Source organism: Macaca nemestrina, chromosome 5 (genome assembly GCF_043159975.1).
Source record: "Macaca nemestrina isolate mMacNem1 chromosome 5, mMacNem.hap1, whole genome shotgun sequence".
Taxonomy (NCBI): domain Eukaryota; kingdom Metazoa; phylum Chordata; class Mammalia; order Primates; family Cercopithecidae; genus Macaca; species Macaca nemestrina.
The window spans coordinates 96,990,235-97,013,451 of NC_092129.1; the positions used below are offsets into that span (position 1 = coordinate 96,990,235).

Genomic DNA, 23,217 nt, shown 5'->3' on the forward strand with positions numbered 1-23,217 from the left:
TAAAAACTCAGCAGTGGAATGGAAGGGATAATAAGATAGGTGTGTGTTCAACTTCTTAAGAAACCACCAAACTGCTTTCCAAAACAGTATCATTTTACGTTTCTACCAGCAGTGCATGAGAGTTCTGGTACCTCCACATCCTTGCCAACACTTGTTACTCTGTGTCTTCCTAATTTTAGCCATGTTAGTGGGTATGTAATAGTATCTCATTATAGTTTTGATTTACATTTTATAATGATTAATGATGTATTGAGTATCTTTTCCTGTGCTTTTTTACCTTCCATAAATCTTCTTGGGCAAGTTGTCTCTTCAAATCTTTTGCTTGTTTCACTTTTAAAATTGGGTCAGCCGGGTGTGGTGGGTCATGCCTATAATCCCAGCACTTTGGGAGGCCAAGGTGGGTGGATCACTTGAAGTCAGGAGTTCGAGACCAACCTGGCCAACATGGTGAAACCCCGTCTCTACTGAAAATACAAAATTAGCCGGGCATGGTGGTGCGTGCCTGTAATCCCAGCTACTTGGGAGGCTGAGGCAGGAGAATCACTTGAATCCGGAGGTGGAGGTTGCAGTGAGCCAAGATTGTGCCACTGCACTCCAGCCTAGGTGACAGAGCGAGACTCCGTCTCAAAAAAACAAAAAACAACAAAAAAAAATTAGGTCATTGGTTGGGTGCAGCGGCTCACGCCTGTAATCCCAGCACTTTGGGAGGCTGAGGTGGATGGGTTGCTCGAGCCCAGGAGTTCAAGACCAGTCTGGGAGACATGGCGAAACCCCGTCTCTACAAAAAATTAGCTCAGTGTGATGGGGCGTGCCTGTAGTCCCAGCTCCTCTGGAGGCTGAGGCAGGAGGATCGCTTGAGCCTGAGGGGTGGAGGTTGCAGTGAGCTCTGATTGAGCCACTGCACTCCAGCCTGGGCAACAGAGTAAGACTGTCTCAGTAAATAAATAAATACATAAAATAAAATTGGGTCATTTGTTTTCTTATTAATGAGTTTTGAGAGTTCTTCATATATTCTGCATACAAGTCCCTTCCCAGATACATGATTTGCAGATACTTTCTTTTTTTTTTTTTTTTTTTTTTTTTTTTGAGACGGAGTCTCACGCTGTTGCCCAGGCTGGAGTGCAGTGGCGCGATCTCGGCTCACTGCAAGCTCCGCCTCCTGGGTTCACGCCATTCTCCTGCCTCAGCCTCCTGAGTAGCTAGGACTACAGGCGCCCGCCACCGCGCCCGGCTAATTTTTTGTATTTTTAGTAGAGACGGGGTTTCACTGTGGTCTCGATCTCCTGACCTTGTGATCCGCCCGCCTCGGCCTCCCAAAGTGCTGGGATTACAGGCTTGAGCCACGGCGCCCGGCCGATTTGCAGATACTTTCTTCTCCTCTGTCTTGTCTTTATTACTTAACAATGTCATTTGATGTTTTTCTTTTACTTGATTATTACTTTTTTGAGAATTGCTGCTCTCTTTTAAGTCCCAACAGATTCTTCAGTTTTGGATTTGTTGTGCTTTTCTTTCTTTTTATTTTATTTTTTTAGTTTTCATGGGTATTGAAGTTTTATTTTAATAAAATCCAGTTTACCAATTTTTGGGGGAGGGTGTCATATCTAAGAAAATTTTCCCTAATGGAAAGTCATAAATATTTTATCCCAGAAGTTTCATAGTTTTAGGTCTTACAGTTAGGCCAACCAATTTTGAGTTGATGTGAGTTTAAATTTTTTTTTTTTTGGCATATGGATGTACAGTTGGTCCATCAGTCATTTTGTGAAAATGACTGTCCTTTCTTCATGGAAGTGGCTTTACCTATTGGTGAAAAATCAGTTGTCTGTGTGTGTGTGGGTTTATTTCCCTGTCTGTTCCAGTGATCTATTTGTCTGTCTTTACACCAACACTCATAGTTTGGACTGAATTTCTAAGTTTCTCTAAGATGGGAACCATGTTTTACATATCTTGTTGTCTAACCAACATTTACCAAGCAACTACTTTGGGCCCATTAACCCACATATTTATTGTAAGCATAAAACAGAAACTCTAAGAGCACAGCTGAAAGAGGAAATGTGGAGTTGAGATCACAATTTAAGGAGTATTTTATGTTTTGAAACATTTGTGTTTGGCAAATAAAGTGAAAGGGAATATGAAAGGTTTTCAGTGAACTTGTGCCTCTTTGGAATTAAACTTAAAGGTCCAAGCTTTGCAAATTAAAACATAAAACAGTGTGTCAGTTGTTGTCTCTTTTTACTTTGTAAATTTTGTTTTATTTACTTATTTTCATTGACAGATTATAGTTCTATAGATTTAAGTTGTTATTTCTTTTCCCTTCTTTCTGTTTTTTAGAGTTGGGGGTCTTACTATTACACAGGCTGATCTCAAACCCCTGGGCTGAAGCAATCCTTCTGCCTCAGCCTCCCAAGTAGCTGGGACCACAGGCATGTGTCACCATGTCCAACAAATTATTGTTTCTTTCTTTCTTTTTGAGACAGGGTCTTAACTGTTGCCCAGGCTGGAGTGCAGTGGCACAATCATGGCTCACTGCAGCCTCAATCTCTTGAGCTCAAGGGATCCTCCCACCTCAGCCTTCCGAGTAGCTGTGACTACAGATGCCCACCACCATGTCCGGCTAATTTTTAAATTTTTTGTAGAGACAGGGTCTCTTTGTGTTGACCAGGCTGGTCTCAAACTCTTGGGCTCAAGCGATCCTCCCACCTCAGCCTCCCAAAGTGCTGGGATTACAAGTGTGCACCACCAGGCCTGGCCGTCTTCCCATTTCAGTGTCCCTCATGACTCCCTAGACATTAAAAATTGTTTTTCTTTCCTTTTCAAAACCAATTTTAATTGTATATGTGAATATATTTCATTTAAAATTTTTTTTTTTTTTTTTTTTTTTGAGACGGAGTCTCGCTGTGTCGCCCAGGCTGGAGTGCAGTGGCCGGATCTCAGCTCACTGCAAGCTCTGCCTCCCGGGTTTTTACGCCATTCTCCTGCCTCAGCCTCCCGAGTAGCCGGGACTACAGGCGCCCGCCACCTCGCCCGGCTAGTTTTTTGTATTTTTTAGTAGAGACGGGGTTTCACCATGTTAGCCAGGATGGTCTCGAACTCCTGACCTCGTGATCCGCCCGTCTCGGCCTCCCAAAGTGCTGGGATTACAGGCTTGAGCCACCGCGCCCGGCCTCATTTTAAAAATTAAAACCAAATTCCCTTTCATGATCCCCCTAAATTCTCCTTCTACCTACACTTTGCCATTTGCTGTGTATCCTTCTGGATTGTTTTAAAATGCATTTTGGTACATATTTATATTTGAAATGGTTATCCTTAACTTAAAAAAAAAATACTTAACTATGCTATTCTAGCAGCAACCATAGCATTCTTTGACTTACCTCTCTTTTACCATTCATTGTTTTCCATTGCTGATTACATTGTATGGCATTTTGGGTGTATTTTTCTTTCAGGAGTTACATCCTTGAGTAATTCTTTCAAAGGGATTAAGTGGGCAATAAACTTTCTGAGTCCCTGAATATCTGAAAATGTCTTTATTTCACTGTCACATTTGAGAAATGATATGATTGGTATATTAATGAGTTCACAGATTTTTTTTCCTTTTGTCTTTTTAAGATCTATTCTGTTGTCTTCTCATATCTGTGTTGTTGATAAGCATCTGATGTCTTTCTAGTTCTTTCATAGGTAATCGTTTCCCCCTTCTAAGGATTTTATTATTATCCTTGCTTTTTAATTTTTTTTCACTTCTCTTTTTGTTCCTATAGATATCCTTGATATTTTGAAGTTACACTATGATTTTTTTTTAAGTGTGGGCTTGTTTTTATTTAAGTTTCTCCATTTTATTTTGTGAGTTTGTTCATTTTGAGTTTTATCTTTTGTTAATATAGGAAAGGATTATCTATTATTTAGTCAAATGTTGCTTACTCCTCATATTCTGCATTCTCTCCTTTTGGAACTTCTTTGGTAGAATAATGGTTCTTCTGAATCTTATTCCTGATGCCACTTTAACTTTGATTTCATACTTTCCAGGGCTCTATTCTTTTGTACTGCATCTTGAGAGACTTTGACTAGCCAGTCCACTATTTCCGTCTTCATCTGTGTTTATTCTGCTTTTTAATGCATACATTTTTATTGCCAAGATCTATATACCCCTTTTTCATGACTGCACTTCCTCTGAAACTGTCTGATAACTGCTCTTCCTCTGAAACTGTCTGTTCTTGTTTCATGAATGCCATATTTTCTCATATCTCTGAGTATTTGAAGTATACTTAGCTTGACAGTTTGCTCTGATTCCGTCATTAACTCTGCTTCTTCAGGTGTACATTCTTCCATTTGTTGAGTCTATATTGTCTTCCATGATCTTGGCATTACTCGAATATTTGATGTTCAAGGAAATGTTGGAGGGAAGATGGTACTGTGTCCACCTCTGATAGTGCTCTATTCCACACATTGTAGTGAGAGTTAGGGGAGGTGAGAGGACTTTTAGGGCAGTAGTGGGGATGCTTCCTTGTCCTTCTGGGCATCACTAGCACTGAGGGCACTGACTTCCTTCTCATGCCCAACCTCCTCCATTTACTGCTTTCACCTGGAAGATATCCTAGTGTGTGTAGGGTAAGTTTAGGTGAGTGGGCCGTGGTGCACAGAGTTTATCTGCTTGGCTGTTTTCACTGTTATTCTCCAAATAATGACTCTGTTGCTTGTCTTCATAATCTTTCCTATGGTGGGATTCCATCAGTTCTACACTCTACAGCAGAACTCTGCCATTCATAGTCAAGGACTGTAGATTCCCTCTTCAGTCTGATCTTTGTGTTTCTTAAGGATTTCCTGGTTGTCAATTTTGAGTTCTCCTTTTTGTTTCAAACTTAGCTATCCATGTTTCATTGTCCACCTATTTGTTTATTATGCATACCATTTCTATTATTTTTAGGAATTTAGTATGGGAAGGGAAGATGAACATATTATCTGTCTGATATTTTTAAACTTGAAGTCCTGTTTCATTTTCAGTTCATGCCCTGTTCTTGCTAAGATTGACTTGTAATGGCAGTACTGTGACTGGGTAGCATATAATCACTGATGAAGAAGAAAGCTGGTTACATTTTGGGTCATTTACTTCCACATTACTGCCTACATTGTATGTCATCAGCAATGTGTTGAATTGGATTCAGTTGAACTGGAAAAGTATGGGTGGATAAGGTAGGGCTGAGGAGTTGCTTATAGTGGAGTAATGTCTATGCACATCTGTACCTACTTAATTTTTCTTTATTCAGTCATTGTTTTATCTGAAATATGTATGTTTGCCTACACCTATTGAATTCAAACATCAAAGTATTATATATAGTAAATTAAATTTACTAAGATATTATCAAGTATTAACATGTGTTTTAGACAATTGTAGAATTTTGGGGGAAAAATTGTTGGTTACTTTTCAGTCTGTATTGGATTAGGTTAGACCAGAGAAAAAGAAAGACATAATGAGGTACAGTTAAGAAGGAAATAAGACATTTAGGAAAATAATTTAATATATATACATCTCTATATTTGTTTATATTCTTTTTTTTTTTTTTTTTTTTGAGACGGGTTTTGCAGTGTTGTCTAGGCTGGAGTGCAGTAGTGCAATCAAAGCTCATGGCAGCCTTGAACTCCTGGGCTTAAGGGATCCTCCCAGTTTAGCCTCCCTAGTGACTGGGATGACAGCTGCATGTCACCATTCCCAGCCAATTAAAAAAACCTTTTTTTTAAACAGTCAGAGGTCTCTCTATGCTGCCCAGACTGGTCTCGAACTCTTGGCCTCAGGTGAGCCTCCCACCTCAGCCTTCCAAAGTGCTGGCATTATAGGCATGAGCCACTGCTCCTTTTTTTTTCTTAAGACGTTGGTTTCTTTTCTTGATCCTTCTTTGAGTTTCATACTGGGTTTTTTATTTTTGTGTATTCATGAAACCTTTAAAAAAATTGAGATATACTTTATATACCATAGTATTTGCTCTTTTAAAGTACAGAGCTCAGTGGATTTTAGTATATTCACAAAGGTGTGCAATTGTCACCACTGTTAAATTCTGCGTATTTTTTTGTTTGTTTGTTTTTGAGCTGGTCTCACTTTGTCACCTAGGCTAGAGTGCAGAGGTGTGATCTCAGCTCACTGCAGCCTCGACCTCCTTGGCTCAACCCTCAACCTCCTGGGCTCAAGGGATCGGCAGTGGCATTAGATTCTCATAGGAGTGCAAACCCTGTTGTGAACTGCACATGTGAGGGATCTAGGTTGCATGCTCCTTGTGAGAATCCAATGCCTGATGATCTGTCATCGTCTCCCATCACCCCCACATGGGACTGTCTAGTTGCAGGAAAACAAGTTCGGGGCTTCCATTGATTCTACATTATGGTGACTTGAGAGTTATTTCATTATATAGGACAATGCAATAATAATAGAAATAAAGTACATAATAAATGTAACCTGCTTGAATCATCCTGAAACCACCCCGCCACCCCCACTGGTCCCTGGAAAAATTGTTTTCCATGAAACTGGTCCCAGGTGCCAAAAAGGCTGGGGACTGCTGTTCTGTGTCTGTGCTGTCCCGTATGTTAGCCACTTGCTGGATGTGGCTGTTGAGTACTAGCCATGATGAAACTGAGGAAACCCCAAATTTTTATTGTGATAAAATATATATCACATCATAACATTTACAGTTTTAACCATTTTTGGTGGTGGGGGCACATAACAATGTGAATGTTATGCACCCCTCACCACCATCTATCTCCAGAATGTTCTTATATTCCCCCACCTGAAGCTACATACCCATTAAACATAGAACTCCCCATTCCTCTTTTCCCCCGAGCCCTGAAAACATTCTGTGTCTATGAACTTGGCTTCTCTAGAAACCTCATAGGAGGAGAATTTGAATTGCTAATTTTAATCAATTTTAATTTAAATAGCTGTATTAGGCTAGTAGCTACCTTACTGGATGGGGGCCCCGAACCAGGGTGGGCCTGAGAGATGTCTGCCTCTCACAGACTTTGCTTCGGCTGTGTAACACAGTCCAAACCTGCGACATCTAGTCCAAGGCACTTTCCAGGCCTCCGTGGCTTGGGAGACTACTAGCCAGAGGAGGGTGACTGAGAGAGGCATAACTCATGTCACCAAGCATCTCTTTAGTGATGACTTCTCAGAGAACAATATGGCTCCTGAATGCTCAGACCTGGATTCTTTCCACAGACAGTCTGCTCCGGGAAATAAATCTCTCTTCGCGCTGCTGAGTCCCTGCTTGTGATGTGGCATTATGTTGGTGTCTGGCCCCTGGGACGGTGTGAGAAGTGGCGAGACTGCATTGTTGAGTGTTTTGCACTTAGCAAAAGCTGTCCCTTTTGCCTGGTGGGAAGTATAGACCAGTGGTTAAGTGTTCAGGCTCTGAAGTCAGCAAGACTTGGGGTTTACGTGGAGGGATGCCGTTAGCACTCTCTTTGGAAGAGTGGCATCATCTGTGAATCATAAATCACATTTGAGGTGGAAGTGAAACTCCTCTAATTAACCGCTGTGAAAGCGTCTCACCTTCATTCTCATTTTGTGGTTTCTCCAGTTCTGGACTTCAGCGACCCCTTCAGCACTGAAGTGAAGCCGAGAATCCTGCTCATGGGCCTGAGGAGAAGCGGCAAGTCATCTATTCAGAAAGTTGTCTTTCACAAAATGTCTCCCAACGAAACACTGTTCTTGGAGAGCACTAACAAGATATGCCGGGAAGATGTTTCCAACAGCTCCTTTGTCAATTTTCAGATTTGGGACTTCCCAGGACAGATTGACTTTTTTGACCCTACGTTTGACTATGAGATGATCTTCCGGGGAACAGGAGCACTGATATTTGTCATTGACTCACAGGTAAAGCTCAGAGTCTCAGGGGTATGATGGCCTGGCCGGTCCCCTCCACCCCATGCCATGTTTTTGGTTTGGTTTTTAAACTCTGGAATAGACCTTTCTACCAAACAAGTGTTTTTTGGTCAGGGCTCTCAGACTTTTCCAAAGATAAAATGCTCCATCCGTGACCAACAATCAACCCATTGAGCATCAGGTAACAATTGACACTTCAGCCAATCATAGACCTAGGAAACCTCACTGATGGAGGGGCCCATTCAGGCCAAATATGTCATCCCCACTGTGGTACCCTTGGTCAACATCTACAAAAGATCACAGGTTCTCTGCAACAAAAACATGTATATCAATTTACATTTTCTTTTTTTTTTTTTTTTTTGAGACGGAGTCTCACGCTGTTGCCCAGGCTGGAGTGCAGTGGCGCGATCTCGGCTCACTGCAAGCTCCGCCTCCCGGGTTCCCGCCATTCTCCTGCCTCAGCCTCCCGAGTAGCTGGGACTATAGGCGCCCGCCACCTCGCCCGGCTAATTTTTTGTATTTTTAGTAGAGACGGGGTTTCACTGTGGTCTCGATCTCCTGACCTTGTGATCCGCCCGCCTCGGCCTCCCAAAGTGCTGGGATTACAGGCTTGAGCCACCGCTCCCGGCCTATCAATTTACATTTTCAACTGCTTATTATTTCCTATGAAGATAAAGTTCTAGGTGTGAACATTTTTCTTCTGAAACAAATTATTATTATTATTTTGAGATAGAGTCTCACTCTGTCACCAGGCTGGAGTGCAGTGGCGTGATATCTCAGCTCACTGCAACCTCTGCCTCCTGGGTTCAAGCAATTCTCGTGACTCAGCCTCCCGAGTAGCTGGGATTACAGGTGCGTGCCACCACACCCAGCTAATTTTTGTATTTTTAGTAGAGACGGGGTTTCACCGTGTTGTCCAGACTGGTCTTGAACTCCTGGCCTCATGATCCACCCGCCTTGGCCTCCCAAAGTGCTGGGATTACAGCCGTGAGCCACTGAGCCCGACCCTGAAACAAATTATTATAATTATTGCTTAAGACAATATAATTATATTATGTATTTTATAGATGATTATTAAATATAAAAAGTAAAATTTGAGATAAATATCCCTCTTAAGAAGATGGATGTTTGATATTTTTTCCAGTTCATGTATCCATGCTTGAATAAGACAATATTTGGCATCAGTTCTATTTTTGTTTTTTGTTTATATAGTTATAAGCACTGAGAAACTTTGTTCACATAAGTAAGTAGGTGGATATGAGGTGAGTTTTATTCTAGCATTCGTCTAGCTATTCAGATTCCTTCCAAGTTATATCCCCTAAATCACCCAGTTTTCTATTGTGAAAAATTACTTTTAGTAGTTTATCAACAGGCTTCCGGAGTAGGTTCTCCTTTCACTTTTTTGGAAGCAAAGAATTGGGAACCCGTTCCCTATGCTTTGAAGAGCCCCATTCCCAGTCGCGAGTCATCCCTGTAGCAGGTCCTTTTCCAGTATTCCTCATTGGCTCCTTGGCACCCTGGGTTTTTTATATCCTGGGGCTTTTCTGCTGGAGTTGGTGTAAAGGGGAGGCAAAGGGAGACAGTAGGACCACAGGTGCGTGTCAGGCAGATACATTTTAGGAAGGGGATGTGCAGCAGGATGGGGCATTGGTACTTTCCAAACTCTCCATGTCTGGGCTCTTAGAAAATGCCCATGACCCGTGGCGCAGCCTGAAGGCTCCCCAAGGGCTCCCTTTTGCAGCTGGGGGGCAATAAATGGCATCAGCCTTTCTCTGCATGCACTGAACCAACTCTGAGGTTCAGGTTGTACCCTTTCCCTGGAACTGTGGACCCACATTGAGACAAGTTGGCCAGCTTGGGGTGTGCATTGCCCCACTAAGCACACCTGGCCCTTCTAGGAGCACCAGAGCTGTTAGGGCTGAAGTGTTACAAAGATTATTCCTGATAATACTATTCTGAGCCCATGCTCGAGAACCATCCTCTGAGTAGACTCCCCATGCCTGAGAGGATCGTAAGTTCATTCAGCAACTAGGTGCCTGTTTAATAGTAATAACAAAATTTTCAACTAAGCCTCTCAGTTCCAAGTGGCTGCATTTGTGTACGTGTATGGCTGTGGGAGCATGGCCAATGGTTAGAGGGGTTCTTTCTTTCCTTTTTGGTAGGGGTGTGGAGGAGGGAGACTTCAAATCCAATGCCTGATCTGTGATCAGCAGTTTACTCTCTTCCCATGGGTCTACCCAGAAACACATGTGTTACCTGCACCACATCCAGGGCCTGCTGTCAGCAGCTGCTTTTCTGACTGTCCCACTTGTACTGACCTGTTTTCTGGCCCATCTGTGGTCTTGGCAGTATCCCCTGCCTTACTGTCTCAGGTCTGCCAGCACCATAAATTAGGGAGCTTGGAGCTCGAGGGGAGTGGATGGGGTGTGTGCATGCTGCTGTAGGGAAGGGGAGGCTCTAGGAATGTCATGCTTATCTCTCTCTTCTAAGCTCCATTTTTCTCCCTAAGTCACGCAGCAGCTGTTTCTGTAGTTGTTGAACTGGGTAGCTGTAGTAGGCCTACCCATGGGTGAGTAGATTTCCAACCAGATGACTCATCATTACAAGACAATGGGTTAGTAAGTACTTGCTTAATTACCATGTTGTGCTTACATAGCAATTTGCATTTATGGGAATTTAAATGTACAGTGTAATCTCTTTTAGGTGTTTCTAATATGGTTATAATATGGCTAAAATAGGTACATCTATTTTTAAATTGAAGGCAGACCTTCAATTTAGGTTGGTAAATGTTTTTTTTATTTTAATTGTGTTTCTTTAGTTTTTTTTTTTTTTTTCTTCCTCAGACGAGGTCTCACTATGTTGCCCAGGCTGGAGCACAGTGGTTATTCACAAGTGTGATTATAACCCACTACAGCCTCAAACTCCTGGGCTCAAGTGATCCTCCTATTTCAACCTCCCAGGTAGCTGGGACTACAGATGCATGCTACTATGCTTGGCTCTTCTCTTGGGTGTTTTTTGTGGGGCAGAGAAAGATATAGGAATGTTTGAGAAGTTCATTTTTTAAGGTTATACTTTTTGTTTGTTTTTGAGACGGAGTCTTGCTCTGTTGCCCAGGCTGGAGTGCAGTGGCATAATCTCAGCTCACTGCAAGCTCTGCCTCCTGGGTTCTTGCCATTTTCCTGCCTCAGCCTCCAGATTAGCTGGGACTACAGGCACCTGCCACCATGCCTGGCCAATTTTTTGATTTTTAATAGAGATGAGGATTCACTGTGTTAGCCAGAATGGTCTCAATCTTCTGACCTTGTGATCCACCCACCTCGGCTTCCCAAAGTGTTGGGATTACAGGTGTGAGCCACTGCGCCTGGCCTAAAGTTATACTTTTTAAAAAGAGGAGGCTGGGCACAGTGGCTCATGTCTATAATCCGAACACTTTGGGAGGCCAAGGTGGGAGGACCACTTAGGCCCAGAAGTTTGAGGCTGCAATGAGCTATGATTGTGCCACTGCACTCCAGCCTGGGTGACAGAGCAAGACCCTGTCTCAAAAAGAGAAAAAAAAACACACATAAAAATAAAGAGTAGGAAAAGCATTGTTGAATGCTGTAATTTATTTAAAATAAGGAATAATTAAATAAGCAGTTTCAAAACCTAGTATACTTTTCTGTTGGAAGCAGTGTGTAAAAATCATGTTTGCAGGAACTTTTATTGGATGTGATTAGAAGCACTGACAGGAAAATCAAAACTTTAGGGAAGTGTCTCCACAGCACTTGAGTGTCCTTTCCTTTCTTTCTTTCTTTTTTTTTTGGATGAAGTCTCACTCTGTCGCCAGGCTGGAGTGCAGTGGCACGATCTCGGCTCACTGCAACCTCCGCTAACTAGGTTCAAGTGATTCTCCTGCCTCAGCCTCCTGAGTAGCCACCATACCCAGCTAAGTTTTATATTTTTAGTAGAGACAGGGTTTCACAGTGTTGGCCAGGATGGTCTCATTCTCTTGACCTTATGATCCACCTGCCCAGCCTCCCAAAGTGCTGGGATTACAGGCATGAGCCACCACACCCAGCCCCTTTCCTTTATTTCTAAGCAGTGCTATTTTGGTCTCACACCTCATATTTTTATTTTTTTGTTCATGAATTCCTTACAGTCACAGGATTGCCAGATAAATATATCCCCAAGGAGAAAATGTGTCCTCAGAGAATGTCATGAAATAAAAAAGAATGAAAGCAAGAGTGGTTCCCGTGATCTGTGGTGACACCCCAGCCCTGCTCCCCAGCCTGCAGAAAGCGCCATATCTCCTGAAGCCCTCGCACATGTGCCTGTGGACCCAAAAGAGAGTTTCTTCTTGACCTGTGCTGGTGTTTGTGACCTGCCCATAATCCCCAGATCTAATTTCAGAGTAGAAACTATGCAGTGTATTTCACATCAATGTTTATTTGTCATAGAAAGTAATAAACAATGGGAAAAATCACCTGCAATCCCTCTGTTCTAACCAACCAAGTATTTTCTTCTTTTTAGTCCTTATAGCTACATGCTTCTTTATCAGTTAGTTGGTAATGAGACCATTTTATATGCTTGGCAGGGAGGTTAGAGTAGCAATTTCCAATCTTTGGAGATGTGATGCTCTCTTGACATTGGGTAGTTTTGCTCACAGACATGTTCCCTTAACTCCCGTCCTCAGTTAAAGACAGCAGTAACACTTTTCTTGAGGTGTAATTTACATGCAATAAAATGCACTCATTTTAAGCGTACAGTTCCACAGGTTTGACAAATGTGTACACCATGTAACCACCTCTCCTTCAAGATATAGAATATTTCCACCACCCCAAAGCTTCCCTTGTGCCCTTTCTCAGGTGGTGCCCTGAAACGCTGAGCCCCAGGCAACCACTGAAGTGCTGTCACTTTAGTTTGCTTTTTCTAGAATTTCATCTATGTGGAACCATACAGTAATACCTTTAGTTTTTAATGCTTAATCTGGTGACCCAGCATCCGACATTTGCTTTTAATTTAATTTTTTTTTTTTTTTGAGACAGAGTCTTGCTCTGTTGCCCAGGAAAGAGTGCAGTGGCTCGATCTTGGCTGACAGCAACCTCTGCCTCCCAGGTTTAAGCAATTATCCTGCCTCAGTCTCCTGAGTAGCTGGGATTATAGGCATGCGCCACCACGCCCGGCTAATTTTAGTATTTTTTTAGTAGAGACGGGGTTTCACCATGTTGGTCAGGCTGGTCTCGAACTCCTGACCTTGTGATCTGCCTGCCTCGGCCTCCCAAATTGCTGGGATTACAGGCATGAGCCACCATGCCCGGCCTCATTTTATTTAATTTTTACAGACGGGCTGTCACTCTGTTACCTAGGATGGAGTGCAGTGGCATGATCATAGGATCATAGCTCATTGTAAACTCAAATTCCTGGGCTCAAGGAATTCTCCTGCCTCAGCCTCCGAGTAGCTGGGACTACAGGTGCGCACCACCAAGCCTGGTTAAATATATATATACACATATATATACACACACACACACATATATATACACACACCCACACATATATATACACACACACACATACATACACTTTTTTTTTTTCTTTTTTAGAGCTAGGGGTCTCACTGTGTTGTCCAGGCTGGTCTTGAACTCAAGCAGTCCTCTCCAGTAGGTGGGATTACAGGCGCAAGCCACTGCTCCTGGCTTTTATCTTTTATTCTAAACAACTCTGTAGAGTGTGAAGGATGGGAAGGACTCCATTTGCGTTTTTCCCTCTTCATAGTTTCCTATTTATATAATTAATATTTGATTTACCTAGAGACTAGGGATACATTTTTATTGATGTTTGAAGCATAGAAAAATGCCAGAAAACACCCCTAATTATATTGGCTTTCTGTTTTCTTACTTTCTTAAAAGTAAGTTGTATTGGAACGCCGTAAGTGGCAGGGGGTGAGGTGCGGTGGGGGAAGGCATTTAGATTCTGTCCTACAGATCTCTTTCCTTTTTTTTTTTTTTTTTTGCTATGAAAACAAGACCTGTTCGCACCCTTCAAATTGGCAATAAATAAGAGATCTGACACCACCAATTGTTGGTGAGGGTCTGAAGCATCAGATGCTGTTTACACACTTCCAGGTACGGTCAAGGCACTCCTACCTATGACCCGACAAGTCACCCTTCAGAGTAAGCCACATGTACATGAGACTGTACACATATCATTGTAATCACATATACATGGAAATATTTACAATGTCCATCAGCAGGCAAATATATGATAAATTATAGATCATCCATAAAAGGAAGTTTTATAGAGCCATTAAAAGGAACTAATGTACTGTAGTTATGTACTACATAACATTCAATGTAGGTGAATCTCACTGACAGTGTTGAATGAAAAAGGCAAACTATAATATACACACAACTTAATATTTCTTTCCATTTTTAAACAATGTAAATGAATTCTGTGTGTTTGGGGATATATATGTCTGTATTAATGTATACATGAGTGAGAATAAATACTAAACTTGGGATAGTGGTTGTCTCTAGAGGATGAGGGGGTAGGGGGATAGCATGGGTTGGGAGGATGAGGAGAAACACAGAGGGCTTTGGTGTAAATGTTTCATTTCTTAAACAGAGATGAATACACAGGTGTTCATTTTATAGGCATGGGAAGAAGAAAAAAGTTAGTATTGTTTGGGGCAATTACTCTAGACCAGGGGCCTTTTTCTGTAAAAGGCCAGATGGCAAACATCTTACGCTTTGTAGACTGTACTGTCTCTGAGGAGTTTCTCTAGAGGAAACTTAACTCTGCCACTGTAGCACAAAAGCAGCCTTAGATAATATGAAAGCAATTGAGCACGTTCCAATACAACTTACTTTTAAGAAACAGGCACAGGGCCTGCAGACTGTGGTCTGCTGACTTCTGCACTGAACCAGTGGTTCTTAAAATTGCTCCCCACCTCCTTCCCCATCTGCCCAGTGGCCTGTATCATGCCTCTATCTCTAATTGTTCATCACAGTTCACAAGAGACTGGAAAAGTTAGGATGAACAGTATTCTGGGGAAGGTCTTATGTGGAGTTGGGTCCATTTCTCTTCCTGAAACCACAACTCTGAATTTTTTTTTTTTTTTTTTTTTGGAGACCGAGTCTCAGTCTGTCATCCAGGCTGGAGTGCAGTGGTGTGATCTCGGCACACTGCAATCTCTGCCTCCCGGGTTCAAGCGATTCTCCTGCCTCAGCCTCCTGAGTAACTGGTACTACAGGCACCCGCCACCATGCCCGGCTAATTTTTTTGTTTTTTTTAGTAGAGAAGGGGTTTCACCATGTTAGCCAGGATGGTCTTGATCTCCTGACCTCATGATCTGCCCGCCTGGGCCTCCCAACGTTCTGGGAGCGTGAACCACCGTACCCTGCCAACTCTGATCTTTATGACTGTCATCAACCTCAGTCATAACTGCCTAAATCAGCTGCATTTTTTAAAGCATTTCTTTTTCCTCTTTTTGTTAACAGAACGTAAGTTTTCACACTGTAATTCTAAGAAGCCAGCTTGTTGAGGGGAACCGTTGCAACATATTTCAGGGGTTTGCAGCCACATAGTTTCCAGGTGAACAGTGTGTGTGGGGGAGGGTCAGGAAGCAAAGTGGCCTTCTCTCACAGGCGTTGCCTTTGGTCCTAGGACGATTACATGGAAGCCCTGGCCAGGCTCCACCTCACGGTGACCAGGGCCTACAAAGTGAATACCGACATCAACTTCGAGGTGTTTATTCATAAAGTGGATGGTCTATCAGATGACCACAAAATTGAAACCCAAAGAGATATTCACCAGCGGGCAAACGATGACCTTGCAGATGCTGGATTAGAAAAAATTCACCTCAGGTGAGAACAGAAACCCCTTAAGGATCCCAATAAAGGATGAAAGAAAGCCAGTTTGCGGTTCGGAGTCACCATGATTGGCTTGGCATGGGCAGTAATTTACCTTCTTTACCCTGTTTCACGCTGTAGACCGGTAGGATTGGGGAAAACGAGCTTTGCATGTGCTAATGCTAATCTTTAGTGAAAGCAGTATTTTTTTGTTTTTTAACAAATGGTCAAAGCTAAGGTTCTCCCCTCACATGAAAAACACATTATAGAAAACCCATGAATATAATTCTAGTAGTTAGTTGATGCTAAAGTTTACAGTTCTCGATAAAGATATTATCTGTAATTATAAGTAAAGGAGTAGTCTGAAAACAATCCAAATAGGAATCCTCACAAAGGAAAACAATGTCTCTGTCATTTTTTGTGAGGTAGTACATGCATCATTCATTTTGTAAATTGGGAAATGGAAAAAAAATTTGCTTCAATATCAAGAATAGAAGTTACTAATGGGACAACCTAAGAGGCTTGTGTAAAGATGATCTGGCATGGATTGTCCTGCAGAATGTCAGGAAGCTGGGATGGACACAGATTGCTGTGGTTTTAAGCTTGCCAGTCGGCAGATGAGAATAGGCACAGCTCGGGCTTTTTGGGAGGTGGGGAGGAATGGCTTGCTTTTTACCGAGGTCACTGTAAACTCTGAGGAGGGCTGGACTTTATGTGTTAGGACTATAGATACAGAAGGCAGATGACCGGTGTATTGACATAGCCTAAGCAGCCTGTTCCTCATTCAAAGGGAAAACATGATGAAATACCGTTTCCTCTTTCAGCTTTTATCTGACAAGCATATATGATCATTCAATATTTGAAGCTTTTAGCAAAGTGGTTCAGAAACTGATTCCACAACTCCCAACTCTGGAGAATTTGCTGAACATCTTTATCTCAGTAAGTAAATAATATGCTCCTGTTTGCGTCACTTGTAGAATTTGAAAATAGCATTGCAAGAGTGAAAAAGATCTTATTTCCAACTGCTCCTATAGCATTTCAAGGTCATTTGAGTGTTAAAGATTACTCCTACGTGTTGTTTTAGGTCCTTTAAAATTTAACTCCCGGCCCAGCTTGGTGGCTCACGCCCCACTTTGGGAGGTTGAGGCGGTACGATGGCTTGAGGCCAGGAGTTTGGGACCAGCCTAAGTAACATAGTGAGATCCTGTCTCTACAAAAAAAAAAAAAAAAAAAAAGTAAAAACTAGCCAGGTGTGATAGCACATGCCTGTAGTTCCAGCTACTTGGAAGGCTGTGGTGGAAGGAACTTGAGCCCAGGTGTTTGAGGCTGAAGTGAGCCATGATTATGCCACTGCACTCCAGCCTGGACATCAGAGCGAGAACTTGTCTCTAAAAATAAAAAAAAAATAAATAAAAATAAAATGTACTCAAATGCATTCCTGCACTTCAGTGGTATAACTGGAGTGCTTATTCAAGTTGTAGGCAATCATTCAATATTAATAGAGCCCCACCAGAGGTAGGGAATGTAAAGCTTGGTTTTATTGGTAAGACGCAGATGGTTGAATAGCTTTTTATAAGTTTAACACGCTGTGAATGATGTGCTGAATGAACCCTACACACTACCAGCTCCAGGTAGGCTCTGCTGAGTTGAATTGAGGCAGAACTGTTGGTTGTACTCACGTTTACTCTATCACTACACAATTTTGAGTGTGTTTGTTTAGTGTTTCTAAGCTTATTTTAAAATTTACAGTCAGTAAAAGTATTTTTACTTGGCCTTTTCCTAACTGCAGGTATACATCTCTGTTAGGAAATATTGCCCAATTTGATTACCTAAAATAAATAATTTGTGATAATTCAAATTCTTTTATTTCTTTTCTTTTTTTTGAGATAGAGTTTCGCTCTTGTCGCCCAGGCTGGAGTGCAGGGGTGCCATCTTGGCTCACCGCAACCTCCGCCTCCTGGGTTCAAGCAATTCTCTTGCCTCAGCCTCCCAAGTAGCTAGGATTACAGGCATGCACCACCATGCCTGGCTAATTTTGTATTTTTAGGAGAAACAGGTTTCTCCCTGTTGGTCAGGCTGGTTTCAAACTCCTGACCTCAGGTGATCTGCCTGCCTCGGCCTCCAAAAGTGCTGGGATTACAGGCGTGAGCCACCGCGCCCAGCCTCTACTTTTTATTTCTTATGCAAGTCCAGTATAAAGAAGTTTATGACAGTGAAGTTTAAATTGTAATAAAATGGTACAGTTTAAATTTTTGTAACTTGAGTTTTGCTCATTTGTATTTTACATTGAGAATGGCATTCAATTTTGTGTAGTTATGACATGGTCTGAAGTTGGCTGTTGCTTTAAGGCAGCATTTTTTTTTTTTTTAATTTCAGAATTCTGGAATTGAAAAGGCATTTCTGTTTGATGTGGTCAGTAAAATTTATATTGCAACTGATAGTACTCCAGTGGATATGCAAACCTATGAGCTCTGCTGTGATATGATAGATGTGGTTATTGACATCTCTTGTATTTATGGGTAAGTACAACATTCTTTAAGGCCACAATCAAGCCATCCTTCCTTCATGACCTTTCAGGCATTTTGCATTTACATTTACTTGAGTTTAACATTTTTGTCTTAAATGACTGAAATCTATATATAAATATACCATTTAGCATGCAATAATAACAGTTGTTGAGCAAATGCCAGGCATTATGCGAATAATCTTATTGCATGCTTTGTATTATTTATTTTATTTTTTTTAGCAATAAGGTGTCCCTGTGTTGTCCAGGATAGATCACTCCTGGGCTCAAATGATCCTCCCACCTCAACCTCTCGAGTAGCTGGGATTATAGGTATGAGCCACTGTGCCCAGGTTATCATTTAATTCTCAACTATTCTATGTGGCAAGAATTACATTTGACCCTTGAACGACACAGGGTCAAAAAGCCGCAGATATCTCCCCCCGACAAATTTAGCTATTAATACTAATAGTCTACTGTTGACTGGAAGCCTTACTGATAACATGAATCGTTGATTAACATACATTTTGTATGTTACATATTATGTACTGTATTCTTAACAATAAAGTGAGCTACAGAGAAGAAAATCAAGAAAAGTATAAGGAAGAATATATTTACTATTTATTAAATGAAAGTGGGTCAACCTAAAGGTCTTCATCCTCATTGTCTTCACATTGAGTAGGCTGAGGAGGAGGAAGAGAAGGGGTTGATGTTGCTGTCTTAGGAGTGGCAGAAGCTGAAGAAAATCCACGGATACGTGGATTTAGGAAGTTCACATCAGTGTTGTTTAAGGTCAACTGTACTGTATTCACTTTACAGATGAAAAAACTGAGATTCAAAGTGGTTACATTTCCTACCCTTGCTCACACTATCAGTAAGGACTGGAAATAGAATTTGAATTCAGATCTGATTCCTGATCCTCTGCTGAAAAAAATTTGTTAACATATCATTCCTAGAAAACAGAACTTCCTATACACTTAATATAAAATTAACAAGGAGTGGGGGAAACTGACTATGTTACCCGACGTAGAAACAATTCTACATAATTATAAATGTGCTGAACAGGTGGTGTACAGACTGACTGGGTGTGAACTAGTTGTTCATCTTATTAAGATGTTAAGGTGTTGCTATCTGTATTGTATCTGACATCCTCATCTAATTGATGAGGTAAAACTTCTGCTCATCTTCCTCTTTACTCACTTCCTGTGACCTGCCTTACACAACTTGACACTCTGCCTCTTTCGTCAGCTTTTGTGAGAGTCTAGTCTCCATTTCTCTCTTCCACTACTTAAAAATCCTTTGCCCACTCAGCTCAGATTCTCTCTGTTAACTGTTACACACACACACACACACACACACACGGAAAATGATACTTACAGGATTGTAGCGAGGATGAAATATCATTAGGCTCATAACGTGCCTTCACCTGGTAGACCCTGGATAAATGTAGCTGCCATAATTTATTATTACTGTTATTATTAAATGCTGACATCTGGCTTTAGAAATAGACCTTATTGCCCAAGATTACTGCCCTGAAGCATTCTATTATTTTTAAACCGTTTAAGCGGATGACCTTGAAATAGTCATGGAAGATGAACGCACCCTGATTACAGTGCAGATTGCCATGGTAATCAAGTACAATGAACAACACAATTAATCTGGCACATGCTTAACAATGTGCATGATCATTATTGTGCCATATGGTCATTAGATGTAAGTGGTAAGTTGTTCATGTAAATGATGTTAATCAGAGTTACTTCTACCCAGCTAAAACAAACATGGGTAGGGAGGGGTTAGGAGGAGGCAGCCTGGCTTCGCTGTCAGATTGGTTTTTCTGTGGTGGAGTACAGTTTTCTGAGAACCCACAGGATTCAGTAAGAACCAGTCTGGGTCACAGACGGTTTGTGGGCTCTGGGGTTTCCTCAGATTGTTTGCTAGAGCAGCAATAAGCCAGTCCTGTTAACCAGCAGGAGGCAGGGTTGTGTGCAGAGCCTGGGGCCCTCTTAGGCAATGAGGAAGCAGGTGGTCTTGTAACTGGAGGCCTTGCTGCCCCTCCCCAGCTGCCCAGTGGAGACCAGCAGGCCCTAGAATCAGGTGACCTGGTGCCTCAGGAATTTCTCAGCTGAGGCTGTGCCCCAGCTGGCAGCTCTGTGCTCGCGCATGCACACACACACACACACACACACGCACACATTTTGAAATATGTTCTATCTTCATGCGTTTTCATTGCTTACAGATGAAACACTTGAGTAGTAAAACAGTTTTTGCAATTGCAGACCTCATCAATATCTACTTGTAATTTTTGGTGGAGTTTTTGTTTTTCTAATTTGTTTAATGTTTACCTTTTTCTGATTGTGAAAGTAATGCATGCTCATTGCAGAAAATACATAAAAGTCTAAAGAATAAAATTAAAGTAGCCCATAATCTCACCACCTAGAGACAGTCAGTGTTTACATTATTTATATAGTTGTTCTTATTTCCATGCGTAATTTTTAGGATAATGAGATCACATTGTATGTAAAATTTTATATCCTGCTTTTTTCATTTAACATTATCACCTAAGAATTTTCCTGTATTATTAAATGCTGCTAATAAACACAGTGTTTAATATCTATATAGTATTGTATTTACTTGGAAATTTTAAATGCCATTTTCTTCATTGGATAAAACATGTTAAATGTTTCAGTTTCTTGTTCTCAGAACATTACTTATAAGCAAGAGAGATTGGGCCTTAAAATATAGTAGTTAAAAGCAGTGCAATGGAAGTTAACGAATTCTGTTAAAGCATCTTTAACATTTGAAGTCCAGCACTTAAAAGGTTTTTCTTTAATGTTTTGGTAGGTTATAGTGAGTTGAATCCTTTGGAAAAAAAAAAAACAAAAAAACGAACTTCCACAATTTACTTTTTTTTTTTTTTTGAGATGGAGTTTCACTCTTGTTGCCCAAGCTGTAGTGCAATGGCGTGATCTTGGCTCACTGCAACCTCCGCCTCCTGGGTTCAAGCAATTCTCCTCCCTCAGCCTCCCGAGTAGCTGGGATTACAGACATGCACCACCATGCCCAGCTAATTTTGTATTTTTAGTAGAGACAGAGTTTCTCCACGTGGGTCAGGCTGTTCTCGAACTCCCGACCTCAGGTGATCGCCTCGGCCTCCCAAAGTGCTGGGATTACAGGCATGAGCCACCGCACCCAGCCTCACAATTTACTTTTAAGTGGCCATGTATACAGCAGTTTAAAATACTCTCAAAACTAAAAACCTACATTTCCTAAAAATACTCTTGTGCAATTCAGGCTTTTCATTAAATCTGGCTTGATACTCTACCCCCTTGTGTATTTACAGGATTAAAGAATAAACTTTGAAATTAGCCATATCTAGGTTTGAGGTCCTGGCTTTACCCCTATCATCAACTTTGACCAAGTTATCTTATTTTCCTCTAGCCTCAGTTTCCTTAGAAACTTAGAGGATTTGGCCGGGCGCGGTGGCTCACGCCTGTAATCCCAGCACTTTGGGAGGCCGAGGCGGGAGGATCATAAGGTGAGGAGATCGAGACCATCCCGGTGAACACGGTGAAACCCTGTCTCTACTAAAAATACAAAAAAATTAGCTGGGCGTGGTGGCGGGCGCCTGTAGTCCCAGCTACTCGGGAGGCTGAAGCAGGAGAATGGTGTGAATCCAGGAGGCAGAGTTTGCAGTGAGCCGAGATCATGCCACTGCACTCCAGCCTGGGCAATAGAGCGAGACTCTGTCTCAACAACAACAAAAAAAAGAAAGAAACTTAGAGGATTCTTATAGCAGACAGAGGATAATGCATTTTGAGAACTAAGACTGGTTCATATCACATAGTAAATATTTAATAAGTGCTAGCTCTTAGTGAATGTGATAAGGTTTAACACAATTCCAATTAAGTCAAATTTCTGGTCAGTTATTCATAAATTTGGGGAGTAAAAATAAATCAGAAAATTTACGTACAGTTTTAGGTAAGGGGGAAAAGGTTTAGGGAAGTGTCCTTTGCCTGTGAGGAAAGAATTCATAACCCTTTTATTACACAGGTATCTTCAGAAGGTGCAGTTTCAGTCATTAAAGCTGTAATAATAAATGTGTATTTTATGTTCTCAGCATTATGTTTAGTGCTATATATGCATTATTTCATTTAGTCTTCATTAGAAAACTTTGAAATAATTACTGTTAGTGTACATATGAGGAAATTGAGGCTCAAAGAAGTTATTCGACTTGTCCAAGCTCACATAGCTAGCAAATAAAAGAACTGAGATTCAAACTCAAGTCATTTGTGTTTACAGATCACACTTTTTCTTAAATAGACCTATATATCTTCTTTTTTTTTTTTTTGAGACGGAGTCCTGCTCTGTCACCCAGGCTGGAGTGCAATGGTGGGATCTCGGCTTACTGCAATGTCTGCCTCCTGGGTTCAAGCGATTCTTCTGCCTCAGCCTCCCGAGTAGCTGGGACCACAGGTGTGCGCCACCACGTGGTGCCTGGCTAATTCTTGTATTTTTAGTAGAGACGGGGTTTCACCCATATTGGCCAGGCCGGTCTTGAACTCCTGACCTTGTGATCTACCTGCCTTCCAAGTGTTAGGATTACAGGCGTGAGCCACTGTGCCTGGCCAAATAGACCTATATATCTTATTTAACTCTTTATTTTGAAAAAACGTTCAAACCTACAGAAAATATACAATAGTAGTAAAATGAACTCCTGTACAACTCTTCATTGAGATTCATCAGTTTTTACCAATTTGCCATATTTGCTACATCTCTCTTTTTCTAATACATATTGTGTATCCATTTTTTTTGGGTAAACCATTTGAGAGTAAGTTGAACCAGTTCACAGTTCAGCAAATTTAGCATGGCTACATTATTATCTAATATATAGACCATAGGCACATTTTCCCAGTGGTCCCAATTCTATCTTTTATAGCAGTTTTTCCCAATTCAGGATCCAGTCTAGCACTTGGCTTTCAGGTCTCTTTAGACTCCTTGAATTTGGAACATATCTTCAGCCTTTC

The 23,217-nt window shown here is 41.5% G+C and overlaps 1 protein-coding gene across 3 annotated transcripts in view; it reads left to right on the forward strand.

The window, feature by feature from the left end:
• The window catches only part of LOC105496426 (Ras related GTP binding D), a 46,070-nt gene that overhangs the window by 14,663 nt on the left and 8,190 nt on the right, over positions 1 to 23,217 (forward strand). For all 3 annotated transcript variants that reach the window (XM_011766837.3, XM_071096735.1, XM_071096736.1), the window contains exons 2-5: positions 7,557 to 7,852; positions 15,506 to 15,705; positions 16,515 to 16,629; positions 18,067 to 18,209. In XM_011766837.3, coding sequence (XP_011765139.1) covers positions 7,557 to 7,852; positions 15,506 to 15,705; positions 16,515 to 16,629; positions 18,067 to 18,209 — 754 coding nt within the window. The remainder of the gene's footprint in view (positions 1 to 7,556; positions 7,853 to 15,505; positions 15,706 to 16,514; positions 16,630 to 18,066; positions 18,210 to 23,217) is intronic.